We start from the raw sequence: 20,979 nt of genomic DNA, 5'->3' as shown, positions 1-20,979 counted from the left end.
GCCATGTCTCTAGACCAGGGTGTCCCCATGTAAGAAAACATGCCAGAGGGCAAGAAGAGGCACAAGAGGGATTTCTGGCTATGTTAATTCCTGGTAAAAATATTCGCAGTTCAAATGACAGCAACCTGTCCTAGTTGTAAACTAAAAATGCCCGACACCTCACCTCTAATCATCCTGTACCAGGCGTTTGCCCCAGTTTTCTTTTAAAATGTTTCTTCTTTCCCTCCTATCTTTTCTTCTAATTTAGTGTTTGTTTTCAACTTTTACACACGTCACATTCCCTGAAAGCACAGAGTGAAAAAGCTTCTTTCCACCTACACATGCTGCTAAGAAAATAATTTTATACACCGTTTCAATGGGAAAAGAAAAGGATAGGAAGGGAGGGACACAGGAGAGAGGTGGGAAGGGTGGCGGCAAGAACGAGAGCTTGATGGGGCCAGCATTTGTAACTGGTGTTACTGGAAGGACTCTTTGTACCCTCCCCCGGTTTGCTAGAGTTGGAGCTCTTCACTTTAGAAATGCACTGGGAAGTGAGGTTCACAGAACATGTGGGCACCAGGGACTCGGCTGATTTTCCCTCCCCCTTTCTCCCATCTTTTTGGCACAAAAGCCTCTGCTTTGGTATTAACATGTTCACAGGGCAGAGCAACAGGCCAGGAAGTGGAAATCCCAGGGCTGACTGAACTGTGTGCACACATATTAAATGGATAAGGGTAGTGGAAGAAGCCCAAAGGGAGAAAGTTTGCAATACCTTGAGAGTGGAGGTCTCCTGGGCAAGGGCAGTAGCAGAAACTGTCTGGAGGACTGGTAACTTTTGCAGGCTTTTCTTTGCTTTTAGATCTTTTGCCATTGTAGCTGGGCTTTGGGATCACCGGTTCCCATCTGATGCTGGCAGAAACAATGTTAGAGGTGGGGAACCCTCTTCTAGCCCATTCCTTTTTCATTGGTTTCCCTTGGTGATAGCATTCTGTCAGATTCGCCTTGTGCTTTGGTCATTGCCTAGCCCACCCCCCGCAACCCCGAGCCTCCTGGGACAGCCTGTGACTGGGTGGTGCCCCCAGCAGCTGCTGCTTGCTGGTGGGAGGAAGGGCAAGGGCAGAGGAGGAAGGAAGAACATAGGTGGGGAATAAAGGTCCCCACAAAGGCAAGGATTTCAAGTGACCAGGAATGTGAAGGGGACACTGGACATGGAAATAGATGTTGGGGATAGATAGAAGCGAATGAGAGGGAGCAGTGGTTAGCTGTAGGAAAGGGAGGCATACGTGAGATTCAGAAACTGTGATATCCTGTCCACCCATTCCTTTCTTCCTGGGACTGCCGAGATACATTTGGCAACACTGACTTTCCTAACTAGTGACTGGGAATAAAGAGGTGTTAGCAATCCTGATACTCAGTTCAGAGGGCAAAGGTGGGTCTCTCCCAGTCTCTGGGCTCTTCTCCTCATGGCCAGCCCTGGCCTCGGAACCTGGGCTGGCTAGGGTCAGGCTGCACTGCTTTCTGTCCCAAGGATCACCATACCCATGCAAGGACTTAAAAGCCATCTGCTCTTCCCAAGACTAGTAGTTTAAAGAAACGCTTAACATGGGTGAAAATGGACACAAACGGGGGGGAAAAAAAAACACTTGTTTGATGGGAGAGTTTGCAGTTTTTTTCTGTATTTTCCAAGTTTATGTTTTACTTTAGTTCATTCCTCTGTCTCCATCTCTCTCCTGTGCACATACGCACGCGTGCTCTCTCTCTTGCTTTTTTTTTTTTTTTTTTTTTTTTTTGGTTGTGTGTGTGTTTTAGTTTTTTTAAAAGAACTTTGGATTTGCCGTTGGTGGGCAGCGCCGGTCCCGGAGGCTGGACCCCCCCACATGGCAGGTCTGGGACAAGGGGCGGGCCCATGGCTGCTGAGAGGATCTCTGTGTTTAAAGCCTTTGTGAATAAGTTACTGCAGTTCCCAGGGTGCAGGGTGGGGTTTGGCAGAGGGGTTCCTGGCGGCGGCTTCCCCTAGAGTCCAGGCCGCAGGGGCTCCTATCAGGCAAGGAGAGGGTCAGGAAGGAGGAATGTGGGGAGAGTGAGCTGTGCGCACTTCTCCCCCCTGCCAACCTCCAGTTTGGTTAGAGTTTTGTGGGCTCCCTGCCCATCCCAGACTCCGACCTTGGGAGCCAACTGGGTATTTGGAAAGTTTGTGAGCTGTGTGGCGCTCTAGACAAGGGGGTAGGGAGAGAGAAGGGGGAGTAGCAAAGTTTGTTTTCCTTCCTCCTTCTTTGTCTTGGGTTTTCTTTTTCCTTTCTTTTCTCTCTCTCTCTCTTTTTTTTTTTTTTTTTTTGTTTGGTGTTTTCTCGGTCAGTAGAACAGCATGGGCTGACATACGTGTGTGTATTTGCAGGGGTTGACTGTGTTGGGGGCGGTGAATCCAGTGGGGATAAGGTTGTAGGAAGATGGATTCTAGGATAGATCTCGTGTGTGGTGGGCAGGGCAGAGATGAGCAGACCATCAGGATGACAAATGAGCATGTGTCTGTGAAGACGTGGGGCAAGGAGCCGCAGAGGATCAGTGTGTGTCTGGGGGCTTGGGCAGGGGGAGGAGGCAGGACTCTGCTGGAGGTGGGGTGTGTGAAGCCCACTGAGGGTGGGAATTGAAAGATTCCCAGGAGGCGGGCGGAGCCAGGGGTTGGGTGTGGGGGATTTGAGCTCCCACCAAACACCCCTTGGGGCAAGGGAGGGGGCCCTGAGGCCTTCCCCTCTCCCCCATCTTGGTTTATCTGTTTATAAAGCTAGAAGTGTAGAGGTAGTAGTAGTTTTTGGGTTGGAGTCCGTGTGAGGTAATCTTGCTTCCTCTTTGGCAAAAGCCACAGCAGCCGTGGCGGCAGTGGCGGCGTTGGTGATGGTGATGGCTGGGCCCCCTGGGGGCGGGGCCGCCTTGCGCCTATGGGCCGAGGAGCGCAAGTGGGAGGCCAGGGCTTCGTGCCCACTCAGCAGCACCTCACATGCCAGGCAGTGGTAAGTGCAGATGGGCACCCGCAGTGGGGGGGGCACAGAACCCCCAGAGCCCCGCCCAAAGAAGCAGAAGGATCTCTGGTGAGCAGTGGCTGGGGCTTCCCCATCGAATGCCATCTTGCACTGGCGGCACAGATAACGGTGGGTCACATCCACGGTGGAGATGCCGGTACTGGCCGACAGCAGCTCCTCGGCCTCCCCGGCCTCCCCCTCCCCTGCAGCAGCCAGTTCAGGAGGCTTTGGAGGTGCTGTGGCTGTGGGCTCGGGGGGCTGGGGTGGTGGCTGGAGAAGGGCATTGGGGAGCAGTCCGATGAGGGTCTGAGGTATCACGGGGTTCATGGGAAATAGCCCCTTCTTCATGCCATAGAGCTGTTGGAAGTAGGCCCCCTGCAACTGGGGGCCAAAGACAGCTGGTGGTGTTGCCCCCCCAGCAGGGGGCAATGGGAAGGGCAGGAATTGGCCCCCCAAGAGGGCTGGGACAGTAGCCTTCAGTGCTTTGAGGTTCTTGAGGGCGTCGGTGGAGGAGTTGGTGGGGGCTGCCACTGGCTTTCGTTCACCAGAGACTCTGTCCCCAGAGGGCTCAGTAGGGGGGCCTGGGGCAGGGTCAGTGGTGCCTGCTGTGGAGCTGTTAGTTTGCTCTGGCACAGGTCTCTGAGGTAAGGGGCAGCCTGGGCCAGCAGTCTGGACCACTGTGGTGGCAGGCAGGACTGAAGTGGCGAGGCCGAGGAGGCCAGAGGAGGCTGCAGGGCCTAGGAAGATGAAAGGAGTGATGAAGGATTAGCCACCTACTGGTCCGTCATCCTTCCTTCTGTAGGCCACCTCCAGCCACACCCTTGCCCACTCCCGCCACATAGCTGCCACACGCCCTTCCCTCCCTTCTCTCCACAAAGAGCCTGAAACTAAGGAAGGCCACAGGAGGCTGGAAGTGGGAAGAGTCAAGGAGGAAAAAAAGGAGACCTTCACTAGAGAGGGGTGCTCTCTGCAGTCCAACCCCTCCCAACTGCCCACTCACCTGAACTGAAAGGAGCTAAGCTTCCCAGCGGGGGCTGGGCCAGAGCTGGGCCGGACAAGAGGACCGGGGCCAGGCGAGGCAGGGCCGGGGCAGCCCCAAGGGGCAGAGAGGCAGATGTGGTGGCAGGTGTGGCCTTGGGAGCCGGGGGTGCCTCAGGTGCTGGGGCCAAGTCGTAGCACTTGCTTTCACTCTTCAGCTGGGCTCGGACGGCCTCTTTGAGTTTGGCGAGGTGCTGGCGTGAGAAGAGATGGCCTCGGCAGGAGACATAGAAATCATACTTGACATCACAGTAGGGACAGTCGGTGCGCTGGGCTCCCAGGGGGCCCTCACTGCTGCCCCCAGCCCCGCCAGCTGCTGCCCCCTGCAGTTTGGCCTTCTTTTCCTTGGCACGAGCATTCTGGAACCAGACCTGGATGACTCTCTTGGGCAGCCCAATCTCCTCCCCCAGCACCTCACACTCCTGCATGGTCGGGGTACGGTAGGCCTCGTAGCAGGCTTTCATGATCTTCAACTGCAGGCTGCTCATCTGGGTCCTGTAGCGCCGTTGCCCCATTCCATCTGGAACCCCAGACCCCCCTCCTGCTCCTCCACTGCTTCCTCCAGCCCCAGGGGACTCCGGTTCGGCCAGACTGGAAGCAGACGAATCGCTGAGATCGCCTGCAGTTGGACTGCAAGCCTCGCTTTCTGGAGAAGCTTTAGCAGGTTCATCGGCACCCTCTTCCTCATTGGGTGGAGGGGGAGGTGGGAGGGGGAGCGGTGGCTCTGGTGTTGGGGTGGTGGCCTCTTTCCCCGGTGGCAGAAAAGGCAGGGGCCCAGCAGCAGGGGTAACTGGGGGGTAGGGAAAAGCAGGTGCTTCCCGCTTTGAGGCCTCCCTCCCAGTCCCGTCGTCTACCTTGCCCAACAAGAGGTTGAACTTGGGGAATGCTGCGGGGGTAGACGTGATGGGCTTGACTGCTGGGTTGGGCACTGCCCCAGGGGTGCTTCGAAACTGGCCTTTCCTCTCCCGGGCCCTGGTGTTCTGGAACCAGACCTGCACCACTCGCTTTTTGAGTCCCACCTCCTCGGAGATGCAGTCGAGCATCTTGCGAGTCGGGTTGGAGTCTTGCATGTACCAGCGGTACAGGATCTCCAGCTGCTCCGGCAGGATGGTGGTGCGCAGGCGCTTGTCCCTGGGGGGATCGCTCTCCCCTCCCCCGCCCACCTCACTGCCTGTCGGGGACAGGCTGCCCTCCTCATGCTTCCGTTTGAGCGGGGGCCCTGGTGTGGGCGGAGTGCCTGCCACCAGGGGGCTCCGCTCCCCGAACACCAGCAAGGGCAGATCTAGGAGGTTTGGGGCCGTGCTAGGCTGCAGGGATGGCAAGAAGTGCAGCCGCCGGTGACTGGCGAGGAGGTCTTGGCTGGGGAAGGACATGGTGCACTGGTCACAGGTATGGGCCGGGGAAGGTGAGGGAGGGGCATTCCCTTCAGGTTCTTTGCCTCCTGGCTTTGTTGCCTCTGCTTGACTCAGCTCTTCCCGGTCCGGGGGCTCTGGTGAGGGACCCTCGGGCCCTGTGGGGGGTTCCAGGTTCTGTTCCTCCTCTGCTTCCTCCTCCTCTACCTCTTCCTCCTCTTCCCCTCGCTCTGCCTCTTCCTCCTCCTCTTCAGGGGACTGGTCGTCATAGCATTTCTTGAGGTGCCGCACCAGCTCAAAAACGCATGAGAAGGTGGCATGGCAGCGCCTGCAGCCAGAGGCTCCCCCGTTGCCACCTCCGGTTGTCACAGGCCCACCCTCGATGGCATTTTTGCGTGCTTTCTGGCGGGCATTCTGGAACCACACTACCACCACACGGCTAGCCAGGCCCAGGAGACTTGCAAGCCGCTCCACCTCTCCGTCCTTGGGGTAGGCACTGGTCTCAAAGAAAGACTGCAGAGCCTGAGTCTGGAACTCTGTGAACTTGGTTCTGGAAAACCTACGGCCTGCAGGCACTAGGGGAGGCAGATTCCCTTTGGAGCTCTCTTCCTCCTCTGGGGGCCAACGTCCTGCCCGGCTCCGCTCCTCAGAGGGATGGGTCCCCACAGCCTCAGGCTCTGGGACCAGGAAGGGAGGGCCCAGTGGGGGAGCTGGTGAATCCAGGGACCCATCAGGAGGTTTGGGGGGCTCTGCAGGCGGTGGATACAGGCTGTCATAGCTCTTTCGAAACTGAGCAGCATAACGGCTCAGGGCCTCAAAGGGCAGGAATCGGCGGTGGACGTGCTCCTCGTGTGTCTTGAGGATGAGCATATTGGAGAAGAGTTTCCCACAGGCCCCACAGGCCAGTTTGTCCCCACCCCCCAGGGCCTCTGGTGGGGGTGGGGTTGGGGGAGGGGGCACAGCCTGCTTGCCTTCGTTGTACTGGATCACCAGCTCAAAGCCGAAGTTTTCTAGAAGGGCTTTGGCTGCAGTGCGGGCTGCTTCACTGGGCGTGGAGTTGGGGGGTGAGGTGGGCCTTGCCTCACCCCCCTCTTCTGCCACGGGGGGCCGCTCCCACTCCCGTTCAGCCAGCTCAGCCTTGGGGGGCGGGGGCGGGGGAGGAGGAGTGGCAGCTGGCAGGGACAGCAGGGGTGCAGGCCCCGCCAGTGCCAGCTTGGGCCCCACCTTGAGGTCATGGAGGTAGAAGGGCAGGAGCAGCTGTTGCTGCTGGAGCTTCAGCAGTGATTCGGGCACCAGAGGGAAGGGGGGCAAGACTGGCGGGGTGAAGAGTGGGGCTGGGAATCGGTGCAGGTCCAAGGCAGGTGGGGGAGGTGACAGGAATGGCAACCCAGACATGAAGCTACCAGGGTCGGGGCCCTTCTTTTCAGTGCCCACATCCCCCTCGGTCTCGCCCTCTTTGGGCTCTTCCTGACCTCGCTCTGGCCCCTCCACCTTGGCATCAGTCTTGGTCCCCCGAGAGCGAGTCTGGTGTAGAACGGAGCGCATGTGGATCTCCAAGGTGGAGCTCTGGTTGTAGGAGACCCGGCAGACGGTGCACTTGAAGGGCTTGTCTGTGGCAGCAGCAGTGGGAGGTGCGGCGCCCGCCTCTCCTCGGGCAGGGCCGGATGGGTCAATGGCAGCCTTTTTCATCTTGTGCAGGTGGGAGACAGAGTTGTAATGGACCAGGAGGATATTCTTCTGTGTGAAGGATTCCTTACACACAGTGCACTTATAGGGCCGGGCAGGGTCAAGAAACTTGTCCAGGGCAAAGTTGGTGGTCTTCCGATAGGTCAGAGGGTGGCGAGAGTCAGCTGGAGGGGGTTCTGTGGGGCGTGGCTCCCCGACACTCCCCTCTTCCTCCTCAGCCATGGTGGGTGGAGGGGCCATTTCTTCCACCGGGGCCTCCGGCCGAGGGGCTGGAGATGGGGCTGGAGAAGGGGATCGATCAGGGCTTCCTCGGGGCTTGTCTGGGCCCTCAGCTGAGGGCGGGGGAGGCTCAGGAAGAAGATCAGGACTGGCTTCAGGGGTCAGGTGAGGGTCTTCTGAGGGAGAGAGAAGGGGCCATAAGTAAGGAACTTGGTCTAAGGTCAGACCCCACAGGCTACTCAATGTCTAGGGCAACCGATCCTTGCCTCAGTTGACTTCAGACCCTCCTGGTCTGTGGAGCCCAGGTCCCCCTTCCCTGCCACCTTGACAGGCTTGCTGTCCCCATTCTTACCTGCTCCCTGTTCTCTGCTGGGTGCAGCCTCTGGCCCAAGAGCATGGGGCTCTGGGGCATCCCCCAGCGGGCAGAGAGCAGGCCCAGGCAGCACTTTGGTCATAAAGGTCATCTCTACAGTTGTGGCCTGTAACGGAAGAAAGCCCAGTGACTGACCCACACCTCCCCCACCCCACTACTCCTGCCGCCCTGCTTTGCACCTGCACCCACACCTGTGCCCAGCCCCAGCTCAGGGCTCCTCCTGGACTCGCTCCCCCTACCTTCTGCCCTTCCCCAGAGGAGAGGGCCTAGGCTGCTGCCTCTCCAATGCCGCAGCAAGGGCGTGCTGTTTAACAGCTCTTGTCAGGATTTCATGGAAATGAAGGAAACGCTGAGCTCCCTCACCGGCAAGCAGAGACAGCCAGACAAACTCTGCTAAGTGCTCCCCAACTGTAAAACCACCCCAAACCTGTGAAATGCTGCTTCCTCACCACTACCCTCCCCACCACACACACAAATACACACTTGCCTGGACACCCCTGCCTTTTCTTCCCCTCAGGTCAGGTCCTCGCCCAGCCAGTACTCACCACAAGCAGCAGCTTCTCCACGCACTCGGGCACCACATTGTGAAGGTGGCTAAGGTGGAAGTGCAGGGCAGGCCGGCCCACCAGCTGCTCCTGGCATAGCGGGCACCTGTACTTGGGCTGCACTGCATGCTGGGAGAGTGTGTGAGCCCTCACCTGGTCCGGCTCTGGGCTCAGGAAGCTGCAGTACGGACAGCAGAACACCTGGGGACACACAGCGGGGGGAGGGGGTGCCAAGGGAGGAGGCATCAGGGAATTGGGGGGCCACTATCACCCCACCCCGTGTGCCTGAACACAGCAAGATCCCTCACATCCAATTTAGGAGGAGTGAGCCCCAAACGAAGGCTTCAAGGCATCACGGGGATCCAGCCAGAGGCAAGAAGCTGGCTCCTCCCTCATTTCCCTTAGATTGGGACAAAGGCCTGGGCTAGACTTGCTCTTGCCTTCCTTCTTTGTCCGGGTCTCTCCCTCCATTTTGGCCTCTGTCTTTCCCATCTCTTCTGCCTTGCTCACTTCTCCAGCTAACAGTATGGCCCTGTACCTGCTCCCCTGAATTGAGTTTTCTTACCCACCCCCACCCTGTCAGCGTCATCTCTGGGGAATGGCTCCCCGGCCCTCTGTACATCTGGAACCAGAGGCTGCTCCTTCATCCCCGCCCACTCTGCGCCTCCGAGGTCCCTAACCTGAGTGTCTTCTGTAGAGGGGTCCTGCCTACCTGTCTGCTCAGAAGCTGGCTCATTATCCCAGCGGCTTAGCGGCTCCCACTCTCTTTTCCTTTTTCCCTTCTTAATGTAAACAAACACCACAGCTCCCCCAGCGGCCCAGGAAAATTCTGGCCTGGCTCTGCTGGCGCATTCCCGCCCACACCTCCTGAGGGGCGGTGCCAAGGGAAGGCCCTGCCACAGCCTTAGTCACCTGACTGCCTAACCTCCAGCCTGCTGCGGATCTGCCCAGCTCGGCTCACATCCTCTCCTGCCGGCTGGTGCCACTGGTCCAAGCCCACATACTGGGGGAGGGAATGGCCAGAAAGGAAGGGCATCCAGATGCTCATGTTAAAGCCCTCGGCCCTAGCAGCAGACATCTGCATTGGGTCTGTAGGAGGGAACAGGAGCGAGGAGGCAGGCCCAGCCAGCATTGTCATCTGTGAGAATGCAGTAATGGTGCGAGCTGAGGGGCAGCGCGGTGCCTTGGGACCCAGGCTGGGAGTCCCCTCACAATACCACTTCGCAGCCACAGAGCTAACCCACCCAGGCCAAGCTCTGAGGCCAGACTTAGAGAGCTGTGGAGTTTGCTATCTGGGTCAGTCATCTGGGCTGGGGCCTCAACCCTCAGGAAGGGGGTGCCCAGATGCTTCCCTGCAGGCTCAGGGCCTTCTGCAAGAGATGACCATTGTGTCTTTCTGGTCATGACAGGAAGAGAGAGCTGGGCAGCAGCTAGTCTTATGGTTTGGGCTTTCTCTTTTCATTTCTTCACTTGTGTCTTACCCCCTCTGTCCTCCTGCTTTCAGCCTTTCCTACCTCCACACAGCTTCTGTCTCCCCATCTCTCTCAAGTCCTGCCCGCCCTTGTCTTCTCCCTCTGTCCTACAGCCCCTCTGTGGTGCTGAACACCTGACTGGCCCTAGGTGGCGTTTCTCAGTGTGGCGTTCTGAGATAAGTCACAAGCCTGACAAAATTCCATCTACCTTTAAGTCTGAAATCTGTGTGTAAAGCTCTACCAAGGAGAATTTTAGGCTTTAGAATATGAACAGATCACAGTAACACCAGACCCCTGACCCCAGCTTTTCCCGGTTACCCCAGTTCTGACCGTGGTCTGGTTGGCATTGTCTCCTGGAGGGCCAGTCTTGCTCTCTGCCTCTTCAGAAGCTTTGAAAAAGAGAGGAGATTAAAGAGACTCTGACAGCCCTCCCTCTTCCTTTCCAGATGCCCATCCCCACCCCCACCCTGCCGACCCTGACCCTTAAGATGACCTGATTTGTTGCAGAGAGCTTCCAGAGTAGAGGGTAGGCTCTGGGGAAAGGGGGAAAGGCAGGAAAATACAAAGCTGTACTCAATACAGGGAGAGAAGGCCCAGCAGGGCTGACCCCAGATTAGCGGGATGGCCAGTTTTGAGCCTTTTGGGGCTCCCCCTCTTCATTTCCCTCTGGTGAGTCCTTTCTTGCATTAGTTTGGCTCCCTGTGCCCAGGAGGCCTTGCTGTGCATCTAGATTACTGCCATATCCCCTCTGCATCTCAGAATGTATGAGGAACAGGGCGGGGAGCAGGGCAGAAAATGGGGCAGGGATAGAGGGAAAAGGGACCAGTTGAGCAACTCACCCAATTGTTCTGTTTTGTTCTGAGCATCTTTTTCAGGGGTGGTCGGCTCAGCTAAGGGGGTGACAGGAGGCTTCCCTGTGTAGGAGGAGGGGAGAGTCGGCTTAATAAAAGAGTGAAGCATCAGGAAAGGGAAGACACAGGGCAGAGGAAGCAGGACAAGCAGCCAGGAGGAGAAGATGGATGGATGAGCCACCAGGCCGGAGAGGACAAAAAGCTGCCAAAAAGAAATACAGGATGAAGGAGAAATGATAGGATTAGAGCTAAGAGGGCATAAGAGATCCTCTCTGTGAGCCCAGCCCTCGTCATTTCAGGATGAGGAAGCAAGTCTGGCCATAGGCAGCAGAGATGGGGCCCAACTTGGCTCCCTGTCTTGACTGGTCCTGGAAGCAGGGAACCCAGAGCCATAAAGGGAGGGGCACCGAAGAAGGAAGGTGAGGCCTAAAATGGAAGCAGGTGCGGTGAGCAGGAGGCAGCAGGTCTATCTGGGAGAGGAGATTACCACTCAAGTAAGAATTGACAGATGTGTAGGAATTTATTTTCGGTGGCAGCCTAATTAAAGTGTTAAAGTTCCTTAACTCCGTTCAGCCCTGCGCCAGGATCATTAGCTATTGATCTGGGCCCCTCCGGCACTTAACTCCAGCCAGCATATTGGCAATTCAATTAGCACCAGTCAATGCGGCCTGTTCCTGGTTCCTGCTGCCCGCACCCTCGCCCTCGCCCGCCACCGGCCCCTGCAAGCCCGGATGCCCGTGCCCACCTCTGACAGGCTCTTCTCCTGCACCCTCTGGATCAGTGGTGCCTGGCTGGCTGTTCCTGATCTCTGTTGGTACAACCTCAGCTGCCTAAGGGGGACCCTAAGCCCAGCCTTCGGGCTGAAGACCTCCTAGGAGACAGGAAGAGGCTGGGGAGCCTGACAAGGGCTTCTGCTCCCTGCTGCCTTAGGGGCAGGACCACAGCTCCCATCTCGTGCCCAGCATGAAGCGGATTCCATTCTGTTCTTCTACCTCCTCTCTCCTTCCTGACCAGCTCCTGCTACCCCCAACACCTAGCTAGTGTTGCTGGAACCCTGCTTACCATTCGCAATTGCCAGGCGACTCCTCCTCTCCTCCCTTCTCTCCCCTCCCGTTCTCTGCTCTCCACCCAGCAAAGCCGCTGCCCTCCTCTGCCTCCTCCCTCCCAAGAGTCTCCCCCGGGCCGCCCCGCTGTTCCCCACACCCGGTTTCATCACGCCTTCATGGGGGCTCCTTTCTCATGCCCTCGACTGTCCACAGACCCATTTCTCCTCACGGGTGTTGCCTTCTCCCAAGCCCCAGCACCCGCTTCCTCACCGGGAGTCCGCAGCTGCCCATGGCTGAAGCTCAGGATGCTCTGCAGCGCTGAGAGCCCATCCTCGGCCGGGGGGCCGCCCTGCAGCAGCTGCAGGCGCCGCTGGGCCTGGGCGTCGCGGTGGGCTGGTGCACGCAGGTGCTGTAGCACAGCCAGGCGGGACGGCGTCTCCCATGCGCACAGCAGGCAGCGGAACAGCCCCAGCTCGGGCCCGGCTGCTGCCCCTTCCATCTCCAGCAGAAACTGGAAGCGTGGAAAGAGGGTGCTCAGGCCCCAAGGGACAGGCCCCTCTCAATCTCAGCGGCCCCTCTGCCTCCCTCAAGGGAGCCTGAGCAGAAGCACCCCCATCCTGCCCACTCCCTCTGCCCTCCTCTGGCCACCTGGATAGGATTGCTCTTCCTCCCCCATCTCCTCCTCTTGCTCCTACCAATCCTGGACTCCCTCATGGTAGGGGGATGGAGTCTGCTTCCATCCCTTTGAACTGCTGACAAGATGGCCTAAGGAGACAGAGACCCCACCTCTCTAGTCCCAAACACCAGAAAAGTTGAATAAAGTACTGGGTTCACTTTGTCTGTGTCCATCATCCTTTGGTCTCCTCTCCATAATCATCTCCAAAAAGTCGATGAGCCTGGTACATACTTGCCATTTTATCCAATCTTGCCCGCTCCAGGTTTTCCCCTCACTCTCCCACTCGTGGGTGTCTCCCTGGTCCATCCCCGTGCCCCTCTCCTCTCCTCTGTCCCAGGGGCTCTGTGCCAGGCCCCTCCAGGGCCAGACCCTTCCTGCCTCCCTCACCTTATAGATCTGGCTGTTTTCCTCATGGGCTGCAGCCCGGGCGTGCAGCTGCATCTTCTCCTTGCTGTTGGACTCGAAGTCACAGATGTTGCAGCGCAGGTGCAGCGGGGGCACGGAGCCATAGGGAGCCCCGTCTCCCAGGGGCACTGGGGCAGGGGAGCCCACGGCCCCACCACCCTCCCTTAGGTGGGCGGCCAGCTGGTACTTCTGCGCGTGTTTGTCAGTCTTGAGGTGGAGTTGGAAGTTGGCCTTCAGCTGGGTGCCGTAGCAGCAGAGTTTGCAGCGGTGGGTGTCCCCGGCCACCTCCTTCCACTCGGCCTCCGGGAGGCTCCGGCCCACGCTGCAGTGGTAGAGCAGCAGCTCCAGGCTGTCCGTGCTGAAGGCCTGGCACACCAGGCAGCGGAACACCTTCAGGGCCGGGCTGTCGTCTGGGGGCGGTGAGGTGGGCAGGCCATCGGACAAGGGGCCCAGGAGCTGACTTGGAGGCAGGGGGGTATCCGGGGAGAGGCTGCCAGGGGCTGGGGGACAGAGACAGAGGAGTGGCCCAAGGAAGGAAATGGGTGGGTGGGCAAATGAGGGCAGTGCAGAGGGAGCTGGTGTTACCGGGGGAGGGGGATTGGGGGTTGCTGGCCCTTGGGAGCACATAGGGACTGGAGTTTGGGCCCAGTTTGGGAAGGGAGTTTGGGAAGGGAGGAGGGGAAGCGGGCGCAGAACCCAGGCTACTTACCAGGTGTGGGGAACTTGCGAGCAGACGCTCCAAGGTGGTGGAAGCCGTTGAGAAGCAGCTGGGCTTCCAGGGGCTTGTCTGGCCTCAGCCCAGAGCCGGGCAAGGGAGCCTGAGGCTGCCCCAGGGCCTGCGGCCCGAAGTACTGGAAGAGTTCAGGGGTGGGGGTGGGGGCGGCTCCTGGCGGTGGCGGGGGGCCTGGCCCCACCAGCCCAGGCGGCAGGCCCAGCGGCAGCCCCTGGTGCAGCAGCAGCACATTCTGCATGTGTTTCTCAGAGGTCATGTGGATTCGCAGGTTGCGGGAGATGTTGGTCTCATAGCTGCACACCTTGCACTGCCAGGAAGATTTGGTCTTGGGCTCCTTGTCCCCAGCAACAGCGGGGAGCGCCGCCTCTGGGGGGCTGCCCTGGCCCCCGGGGCCCGCCTGGAAGCCCTGAAGGTTGGCCAGGTGCTTATCCGACTGCATGTGGATGCTGAGGTTGCCCTTGGTGGTGGTGGAGTAGTTGCACACGTCGCAGCGGTAGGGCTTGTAGCCGCAGTTGTAGCTCTCGCCCCGGGCCAGGCGGGGGTGCGCGCCGCCCGCGCTGCAGTAGCTGCAGTGGCTGTTGCTTTCGGGGTGCTTCTCCCGCATGTGCACATCCAGGGTCTGCTGGTACTTGTAGTGCCAGTTGCACTTGGGACACTTGAGCGTCTTGCAGGAGTTGCGAGAGTGTAACAGAGACATGTGGCTGGACAGGCTGAGGCCCTGGAAGGCCGTGGGGGCCGGGGTATAGTCGTCAGCGAGGCGGTAGGGCTGCGGTGCGTCGCTGGAGTCTTCAGGGGAGCCGACGAGGGCAGGGAGAGTGCCCCCCTCCTTGGAGGCGGGTGAGCTTTGGTTGAGTGGGGGGCAGAGCCCTCCGTCCTCTTCTTGCCCCTCGGAGAGCCAATCTGGCCCTGCCTCACCTGCTGCCATCTGTGATTCTTTGGCTTCGGCTGGGCTGGGGTCCCAGGTGACGGGGGTTGCGGGCGGGGAGGGCGGGCTGAGGGCCATGACTTCGTCGGCAGGCAGGACAGGTGCCTGGGCTTTGGCCTCAGTAGGGCCGTCCTCCGGCGGGGGTCCGTTTGCCTCTGTGCTCGCTGTGCTGCTGTTGTTGGGGGGGCCTTCTAGAGGGGGCTGAGTAGGTGGTTTTGGTTCCAGAAAGCTTAGGAGGGCAGTGCAGCCCTCCTCTCCCACCTGGAGCACAGCTGCGTTACTGGGCAGGCCCAGGTGTTGAGCAGGGGTGAGCTTCACCCCATGAGACTGTGTGTGACCCACAAAAGCCTGGGGCCTACTGAAACCCAGGCGGCACAGGAGGCAGAGCCAGAAGAGTGCCCTGTGGTCTCCTCCCCTGCTCTCCATAGGGCCATCTTTGGGATCTCCGGGTGGGTTTGGAGCCAGCTGGTAGCTCCAGAAGGCTCCATCCCTTCCCTCACAGGTGGCCGGAGATGGCGCTGAGGTATCACGGGACAGAATTTGGTCAGAAGAGCTAAAGCCTTGGATTGGGTCAAAGCCATGTTGGATATGAAGGGCAGTGAGGAGTGCAGGGGTCGAGTGGGCAAGGAGGGGCAGGCTGGGCTCTTCTTTGATTCCCACCTCGCCCCAAGGGAAGCCCTTTGGTAACAGTTCACTGCCACCTGTCAGGGACAGCTTGGCTGCGAGGTAGGCCTCACCACCAGCTATGAAGAACAAATGGTTGCTTAGGTCCACGGGTGGGAGCCCACCTCCTTCCTCCTCCTGCTCCTTGTCCTCTCGAACTCCTAGGTCCTTTGGTGAGAAGCCACCACAGCCAGGCTCTTCTCGGGGCTCCCCAGTCTCCTTTGGTGGGACGAGGCCACAGCCCGGCTCCAGGGCCTGTCCCCCCGGCTCTGAGGGCCTCATGCTCTCAGAGCTGGAGGGGGCAGCAGGGGGATCTTTGGTGACAGGGTCAGCGGGGGTGCTGGGGAAGGAGGTGTCCGGAGGCGGGGACGGGGCATGGTGCCCAGGGGTGGGGGTGGCGCCGGCGGTAGAGGGTGCGTTAAGGGTAGCCATTGCTGACGGAGGGGTGCTGGGGGTTCATCTCAGCGTGACAGCCAGTACCCTGCAGGGGAAACGTGGAGAGACAGCGGGGCCGTGAGGTGGCAGGAGACACTCGGCCAGGCAGTCGACCCTCCAGATACTCCAGCCCCACTCGCTTCTTTCCCAAGCACAGACTCAGGTACCGTTTGCCAACGTGAAGCTTCGCCTTAGTGCTAAGTCTTCAAACCTACCGTGTTCAAAATCAGAACTCTGTATTTCTCCCCTGAATTTGGTCCTCCCATCTTTCCGCTCTCAAAAATTGGTACCTCCACTGAGCTGGTTGCTTAGGCAAAAAAGCTAAAAAGCGGGCAGGCACCTGGGTGGCTTGGTCGGTTGAGCGTCTACCTTCGGCTCGGGTCGTGATCCCAAGGGGGAGTCCACTTCTTCCTCTGCCCTTCCTCCCACTCGTTCTTTCAATCTGTCTCTATCAAATGAATAAAATCTTTAAAAAAATCAATAAAAACCAAGGGCAACTGGATGGCACAGTGGCTTAAGCCTCCGCTTTCAGCTCAGGTCATGATCCCAGGGTTCTGGGATCGAGTCCCACATCGGGCTCCCTGCTCAGCGGGGTGCCTGCTTCTCCCTCTCTCTCTCTGCCTGCCTCCCCCTATTTGTGCTATCAAATAAATTCTTTAAAAAAAATCAGTAAAAACCTAGGAGGTTCCTCTTGCTCCCACTCATATGCAACTGGAGAGCAACCTCTCAGACACCTGTCCTGTCCCTCCACCAGCGTCCTCTCCACTAGCACCATCATGGCCCAAGCCACTGCCCTTCCTGAACCAGGGCAACAGACTTCACATAGTGGCCTCCACTTCCACTACTGCCCCTACAGCCCAGTCTCCTGCCATCCAGCAGCAGGAAAGACCTTTCATTTAATTCTCAATTATGAAAAATGCCAAGGTGCCTGGGTGGCTCAGTGGGTTAAGCATCTGCCTTTGGCTTAGGTCATGATCGTGGAATCCAGGGATCAAGTCCCAGCATCATCAGGCTCCTGGCTCAGCAGGGAGTCTGCCTCTCCCTTTGACCTTCCCCCCACTTCATGCTTTCTCTCTCTCACGCGTGTGCTCTCTCTCAAATAAATAAATAAAATCTTTTAAAAAATAAAAGAAGGGGTAACTGGGTGGCTCAGATCACGATCTCAGGGTCCTGGGATCGAGCCCCGCATTGGGCTCTCTGCTTGGCAGGGAGCCAGCTTCCCCCCCCTTCTCAGCCTCTCTGCCTGCTTGTGATCTCTCTTTCTGAATCAAATAAATAAAAAAAATTTTTAGGGTGCCTGGGTGGCTCAGTGGGTTAAGCCGCTGCCTTCGGCTCAGGTCACGATCTCAGGGTCCTGGGATCGAGTCCCGCATCGGGCTCTCTGCTCAGCAGGGAGCCTGCTTCCCTATCTCTCTCTCTCTGCCTGCCTCTCCATCTACTTATAATTTCTCTCTGTCAAATTAATAAATAAAATCTTTAAAAAAAATTTTTTTAAAGGATTTTATTTATTTATTTGACAGACAGAGATCACAAGTAGGCAGAGAGGCAGGCAGAGAGAGAGGAAAGGAAGCAGGCTCCCCACTGAGCAGAGAGCCCGATGCAGGGCTTGATCCCAGGACCCTGGCATCATGATCTGAGCCAAAGGCAGAGGCTTTAACCCACTGAGTCACCCAGGTGCCCCTAAATAAATAAAACCTTAAAAGAAAACTGCCAGACCTATATAAAAGTACAGGAACCCTTTTGTTCTCATCACTCAGCTTCAAAAGCCACCAACACATGGTTGGTCTTGTTCCATCCATATCCTCACCCATTTCCCCTTTTCCCATATTGTTTTAAAGCATATTTCAGTTATCATAAAGAAGCATCTTTTAAGATGTAAATTGTAGGGGCGCCTGGATGGCTCAGTGGGTTAAGGCCTCTGCCTTCAGCTTAGGTCATGATCCCAGGGTCCTGGGATCGAGCCAGGCATCGGGCTCTCTGCTCAGCGGGGAGCCTGCTTCCCTTCCTCTCTCTCTGCCTGCCTATCTGCCTACTTGTGCTCTCTCTCTGTCAAATAAATAAATAAAAATCTTAAAAAAAAAAAGAAAGTAAATTGTAGGGGCACCTGGGTGGCTCAGTCATTAAGCGGCTGCCTTCAGATCAGGTCATGATCCCAGGGTCCTGGAATCGGACCCCACATCAGGTTCCCTGCTTGGCAGGAAGCCTGCTTCTCTCTCTCCCAGTTCCCCTACTTGTGTTCCCTCTCTCTCACATAAATAAATAAAATCTTAAAAAAAAAAAAAAAAAAGTTGTTCTACAAAGAAGCATCTTTTAAAACATAAACTCTATTTCTGCCTAGAACCTGTCCATGATTTCTCACTGCACTGTGAATAAGATCCAAACTCTGTCCCTGGTTTACAAAAGCATCTATCTCATCTAATGCCTACCCACTTCTGACACATCTTCAAATCCTCTACCCCGCCTGGCTGGCTAGCAGCGGTCCACTGGCCTTCTCTCCGTTCCTCAAACATGTCAAGTTCAATCCCACCTTAGGGCCTTGCCTAAGGTAAACAGCCTAGACCTCTGTTTAGCGGCTCCTGCTCATTCAGGTCTCTGCTTACCTGTCACCCCTTCCAACAGGCCTTCCCTCCCTACAGAGGCTACCATGCCCTGGGGGTTATTTTCTTCAGAGCTTTACCACTACCTCCTATTTCCTGGTTTACTTATTTCTGCCTAGAATTCTAGAAGGTCAATGCCAGGAGAGCAAGAACTCTTGTGTTATTTATTACTCTATCATTAGCACCATGAAACATGTCTGCCACGTGTAGTCAATACATTATGTGTTGAATGAATGAACTCTAGGAAAGACCCTCAGATTTTCCACTCACTGAAAGGGTAGTTGCCCTAAGTCAAGGTCCTCTGGCAAGGGAGGCCACAGTGAACTTTCACTGGCCTGCAGGTGCCCTCCAGATCATCCATCGCTGGTCACTGCACGCAGAATAGGCAGAGGCTTCCCTGGCCAGTCGGAAGATAACAGCTGCAATGTGATTAACCTTCTCCTCCCCAAAGAGATTAAAAAAAAAAAAAAGTAACAGTAATATTATTATTAGAAGCTATCCAGGTCCATCTACCACAGTCCTGGTACTGTGCTAAATGCTTTCATCAATAATCTCATTTAATGTACCAACCAACCACCTTACTTTACAGATGAGGTAGTCAAAGACACAGAGAGGTTGAGCAAGCTGCTGACTGTCACGCAGGTCCAAGAAGGTGAAATGAGAAAAGGACCGGTGGGGCCCAGAGATCTGGGCCCCTCCCACTACCTGGATGGTTCTCAGACCCAATATAGACCAAAACCGCCTCCAACCGCCTAGCAATCAGAATTCCCGGGCTCCGTCCAGCTGACTAGAAGCACCTGGCCTCCCAGGCTGCTCCCAACCTTTTTACCTTGATGACCACACCTCCCTGCCCCCACCCAACTCACCAATTCCCCAGACATCACCATCCCATACTTCTCCCCATGTCCCAAGTGGCTTGCATCCTTTCCAGTTTTTACTATCAGCCAATCTCTAATAACTTAACCTTCCGAGCTCAGCCCCGTGCCGGGAAGGGATGTGGCCTCTCCTTCCCTGGGCCTCCTCTAACCCTCACCTTCAGACTCTTCCATTAGGACCTGGTCTTCAGTCTGGCCCCACCTAGCCTGCAGGCCCCCTTTCCCACTGCCCCCCTCCTCCTGGGGGGCTAGCCAGGCGTGAAGTCGGAGCCATTAAGAAGCTCCGCGTGGGCCTGGAGCAGCATGCTAATGAAAATGCAAATCAGCACCTGGGCGAGGGGTGGATGGGGGAGGTCGTTGGAAAACCCAGAGGGAAGTAAAGGAATTAGATGGAGGGGTTATCCTAGATACCCAGAAAGCAGAAGCCTGACCCTGTCTGAGAAAGGTGTCATTGGGGGTAGATGCGCTGGCTCACGAGGGTCTGACAATCCACTGTCACCCCCCACAATGGGGGCTTGCCACCCTTCCACCGCCCCACCTGGTGAGAAGGACTGAGGTTGGGCCCGAGGGGCTTCTCCGGGGCCCTGCCACGGAGGGCTGACCTGGGTGGTGCTCCGGCCCGCGGGGCCACCGCGCCTACATCCCATCGTTCAGCGGCTTCCTCCTGCCTCCCAACTCCAGCTCCAACTTCAGAGGAGGTACTAGGAAGACCCAAGCCCCAGATCCTTTCTCCAAAGCTTTTATTTCCCAGGCCTGGAAAAAGACCCAGCTGATTGCTAGCTAGAAACCAAAGGAGTTTTAGCTTTGGGCTAGCTTGTGGGTGAGAGCCAGACAGCTGAGGGGAGGTCGGCAGCTGTTTAAAATTGCAAATCTCTTCCCCACCTCCCCCCTCCTCCACTACAGGAAAGAATTTCAATTGCAAATTTATCTCTGCCTCCGTGCGCCCCCCCACTCCTCCCCCCCACTTCTCCGCACTTCTCCCCCCTCACCCTCTATTTATTATAAACCTCTAACTGCAGCAATTAGTTTTTCACCTTTTCCCCCTCCTTCCATTTCCCTCCTCCTCACTCTTTTCTTCCTTCCCTCTCTGGGCCTGTGTCCCTCTCCTTGCGCTTCCTACCTGGAACTCAGTCTGCAGCTCTCGCTGGAGATGGTGCAAAACCAGATGATGAACCAAGCCACCCTCCACCTACCCCCCAGCCCCGGGCCAAGCGTCCTGTCCACCCTCAGACTGCTGCCATTCCTCCTGTAGGTCCGGGCTGTCCTTAAGGGCGTCTCCTCTCCCTTGGTGCACATCCAAGAGGTGGGGAAGGGGAGAAGGTGCCCCTCAAGGGCCCTGGCATTCCTGCCTCTGGGGGAGGGAGGGGGCGAAAAGGGCAGGCCAGGCAGAGGGTGGAAGTGGAGGGACAGTCAAAGGAAAGGTGGCAGCAAGGGCTGGGGCCCAGGAGGAGAGGGGTTAGGGGAGACAGCAGGCAGTGGCGGCGGTGTGATTAGAGCGGAGATTGATGTGAAGGGGCGCCACAGACGGCAGAGAGAGTCAATAAAACGAGAGGATCACATTAGAGGCGACAGAGAGAGCTTTAAATTACAAGGCTGCTGCCACCGAGGGGGATGGGAGGAGGCAGGCCTGGAGCCAAGGGAGGGTGGAGAGTTCTGAGGGTGTAGCCGTCCCCTGAGAGGAATCTTCCAGCTCCAAAATGGCCCTCAGTCTCCAGAGCTCCCCTGCTGCCCCTTCATTCCATTTCTCTCCCTAATGCTTCCTTCCCTCCTGGGGCGAGGAGCGGAGAAAAGGGAAGACGGAGTGATGGAGAAATAGAAGAGATTTTCTTTTTGTTTGTTTGTTTCTGTTGTCCTCTTCCTCTTTCCAGAGCCTTGTTCCTGGCTGCTGCTCAGGCTGAGAAGAGAAGGCTGAGATACTGTCAAAGCTGAGCTGGGGAGTGGCTGCCCCACAGCCGTCCTCACTGAACTGCACAGACCTGTTTCTCAGAAGGACACCCAGTAAATAGCTGCACAAAAATTCCTCCGTCTTGATGTGCGCTCCCTGTTCTCGGGGCAGACACACAGTACCTAGAACAGGAGGGAGCCCGGAGGC

The 20,979-nt window shown here is 57.2% G+C and overlaps 1 protein-coding gene across 5 annotated transcripts in view; it reads right to left on the bottom strand.

Annotated features, from left to right (window-relative positions):
* Positions 1 to 1,643: 1,643 nt before the first annotated feature.
* The window catches only part of ZFHX2 (zinc finger homeobox 2), a 30,622-nt gene continuing 11,286 nt past the window's right edge, over positions 1,644 to 20,979 (bottom strand). The window contains exons 1-11 of one of the 5 annotated variants that reach the window (XM_044232198.1): positions 20,008 to 20,052; positions 18,283 to 18,447; positions 13,369 to 15,461; positions 12,642 to 13,159; positions 11,849 to 12,089; positions 10,521 to 10,595; positions 10,012 to 10,070; positions 8,210 to 8,410; positions 7,644 to 7,770; positions 3,997 to 7,467; positions 1,644 to 3,733 (exon numbers count right to left, since the gene is read on the bottom strand). In XM_044232198.1, the coding sequence (XP_044088133.1) occupies positions 2,754 to 3,733; positions 3,997 to 7,467; positions 7,644 to 7,770; positions 8,210 to 8,410; positions 10,012 to 10,070; positions 10,521 to 10,595; positions 11,849 to 12,089; positions 12,642 to 13,159; positions 13,369 to 15,412 (7,716 nt within the window). In that variant the 5' untranslated portion in view covers positions 15,413 to 15,461; positions 18,283 to 18,447; positions 20,008 to 20,052 and the 3' untranslated portion in view covers positions 1,644 to 2,753. Of the gene's footprint in view, positions 3,734 to 3,996; positions 7,468 to 7,643; positions 7,771 to 8,209; positions 8,411 to 10,011; positions 10,071 to 10,520; positions 10,596 to 11,848; positions 12,090 to 12,641; positions 13,160 to 13,368; positions 15,462 to 17,519; positions 17,540 to 18,282; positions 18,451 to 19,045; positions 19,153 to 20,007; positions 20,053 to 20,979 lie in introns of those variants that run through there. The other 4 variants (XM_044232197.1, XM_044232196.1, XM_044232201.1 and 1 more) reach the window with 4 other exon arrangements.

The sequence above is a fragment of the Neovison vison genome, chromosome 13 (genome assembly GCF_020171115.1).
Source record: "Neovison vison isolate M4711 chromosome 13, ASM_NN_V1, whole genome shotgun sequence".
NCBI lineage: Eukaryota > Metazoa > Chordata > Mammalia > Carnivora > Mustelidae > Neogale > Neogale vison.
This window is presented reverse-complemented; position numbering and strand designations above follow the sequence as displayed.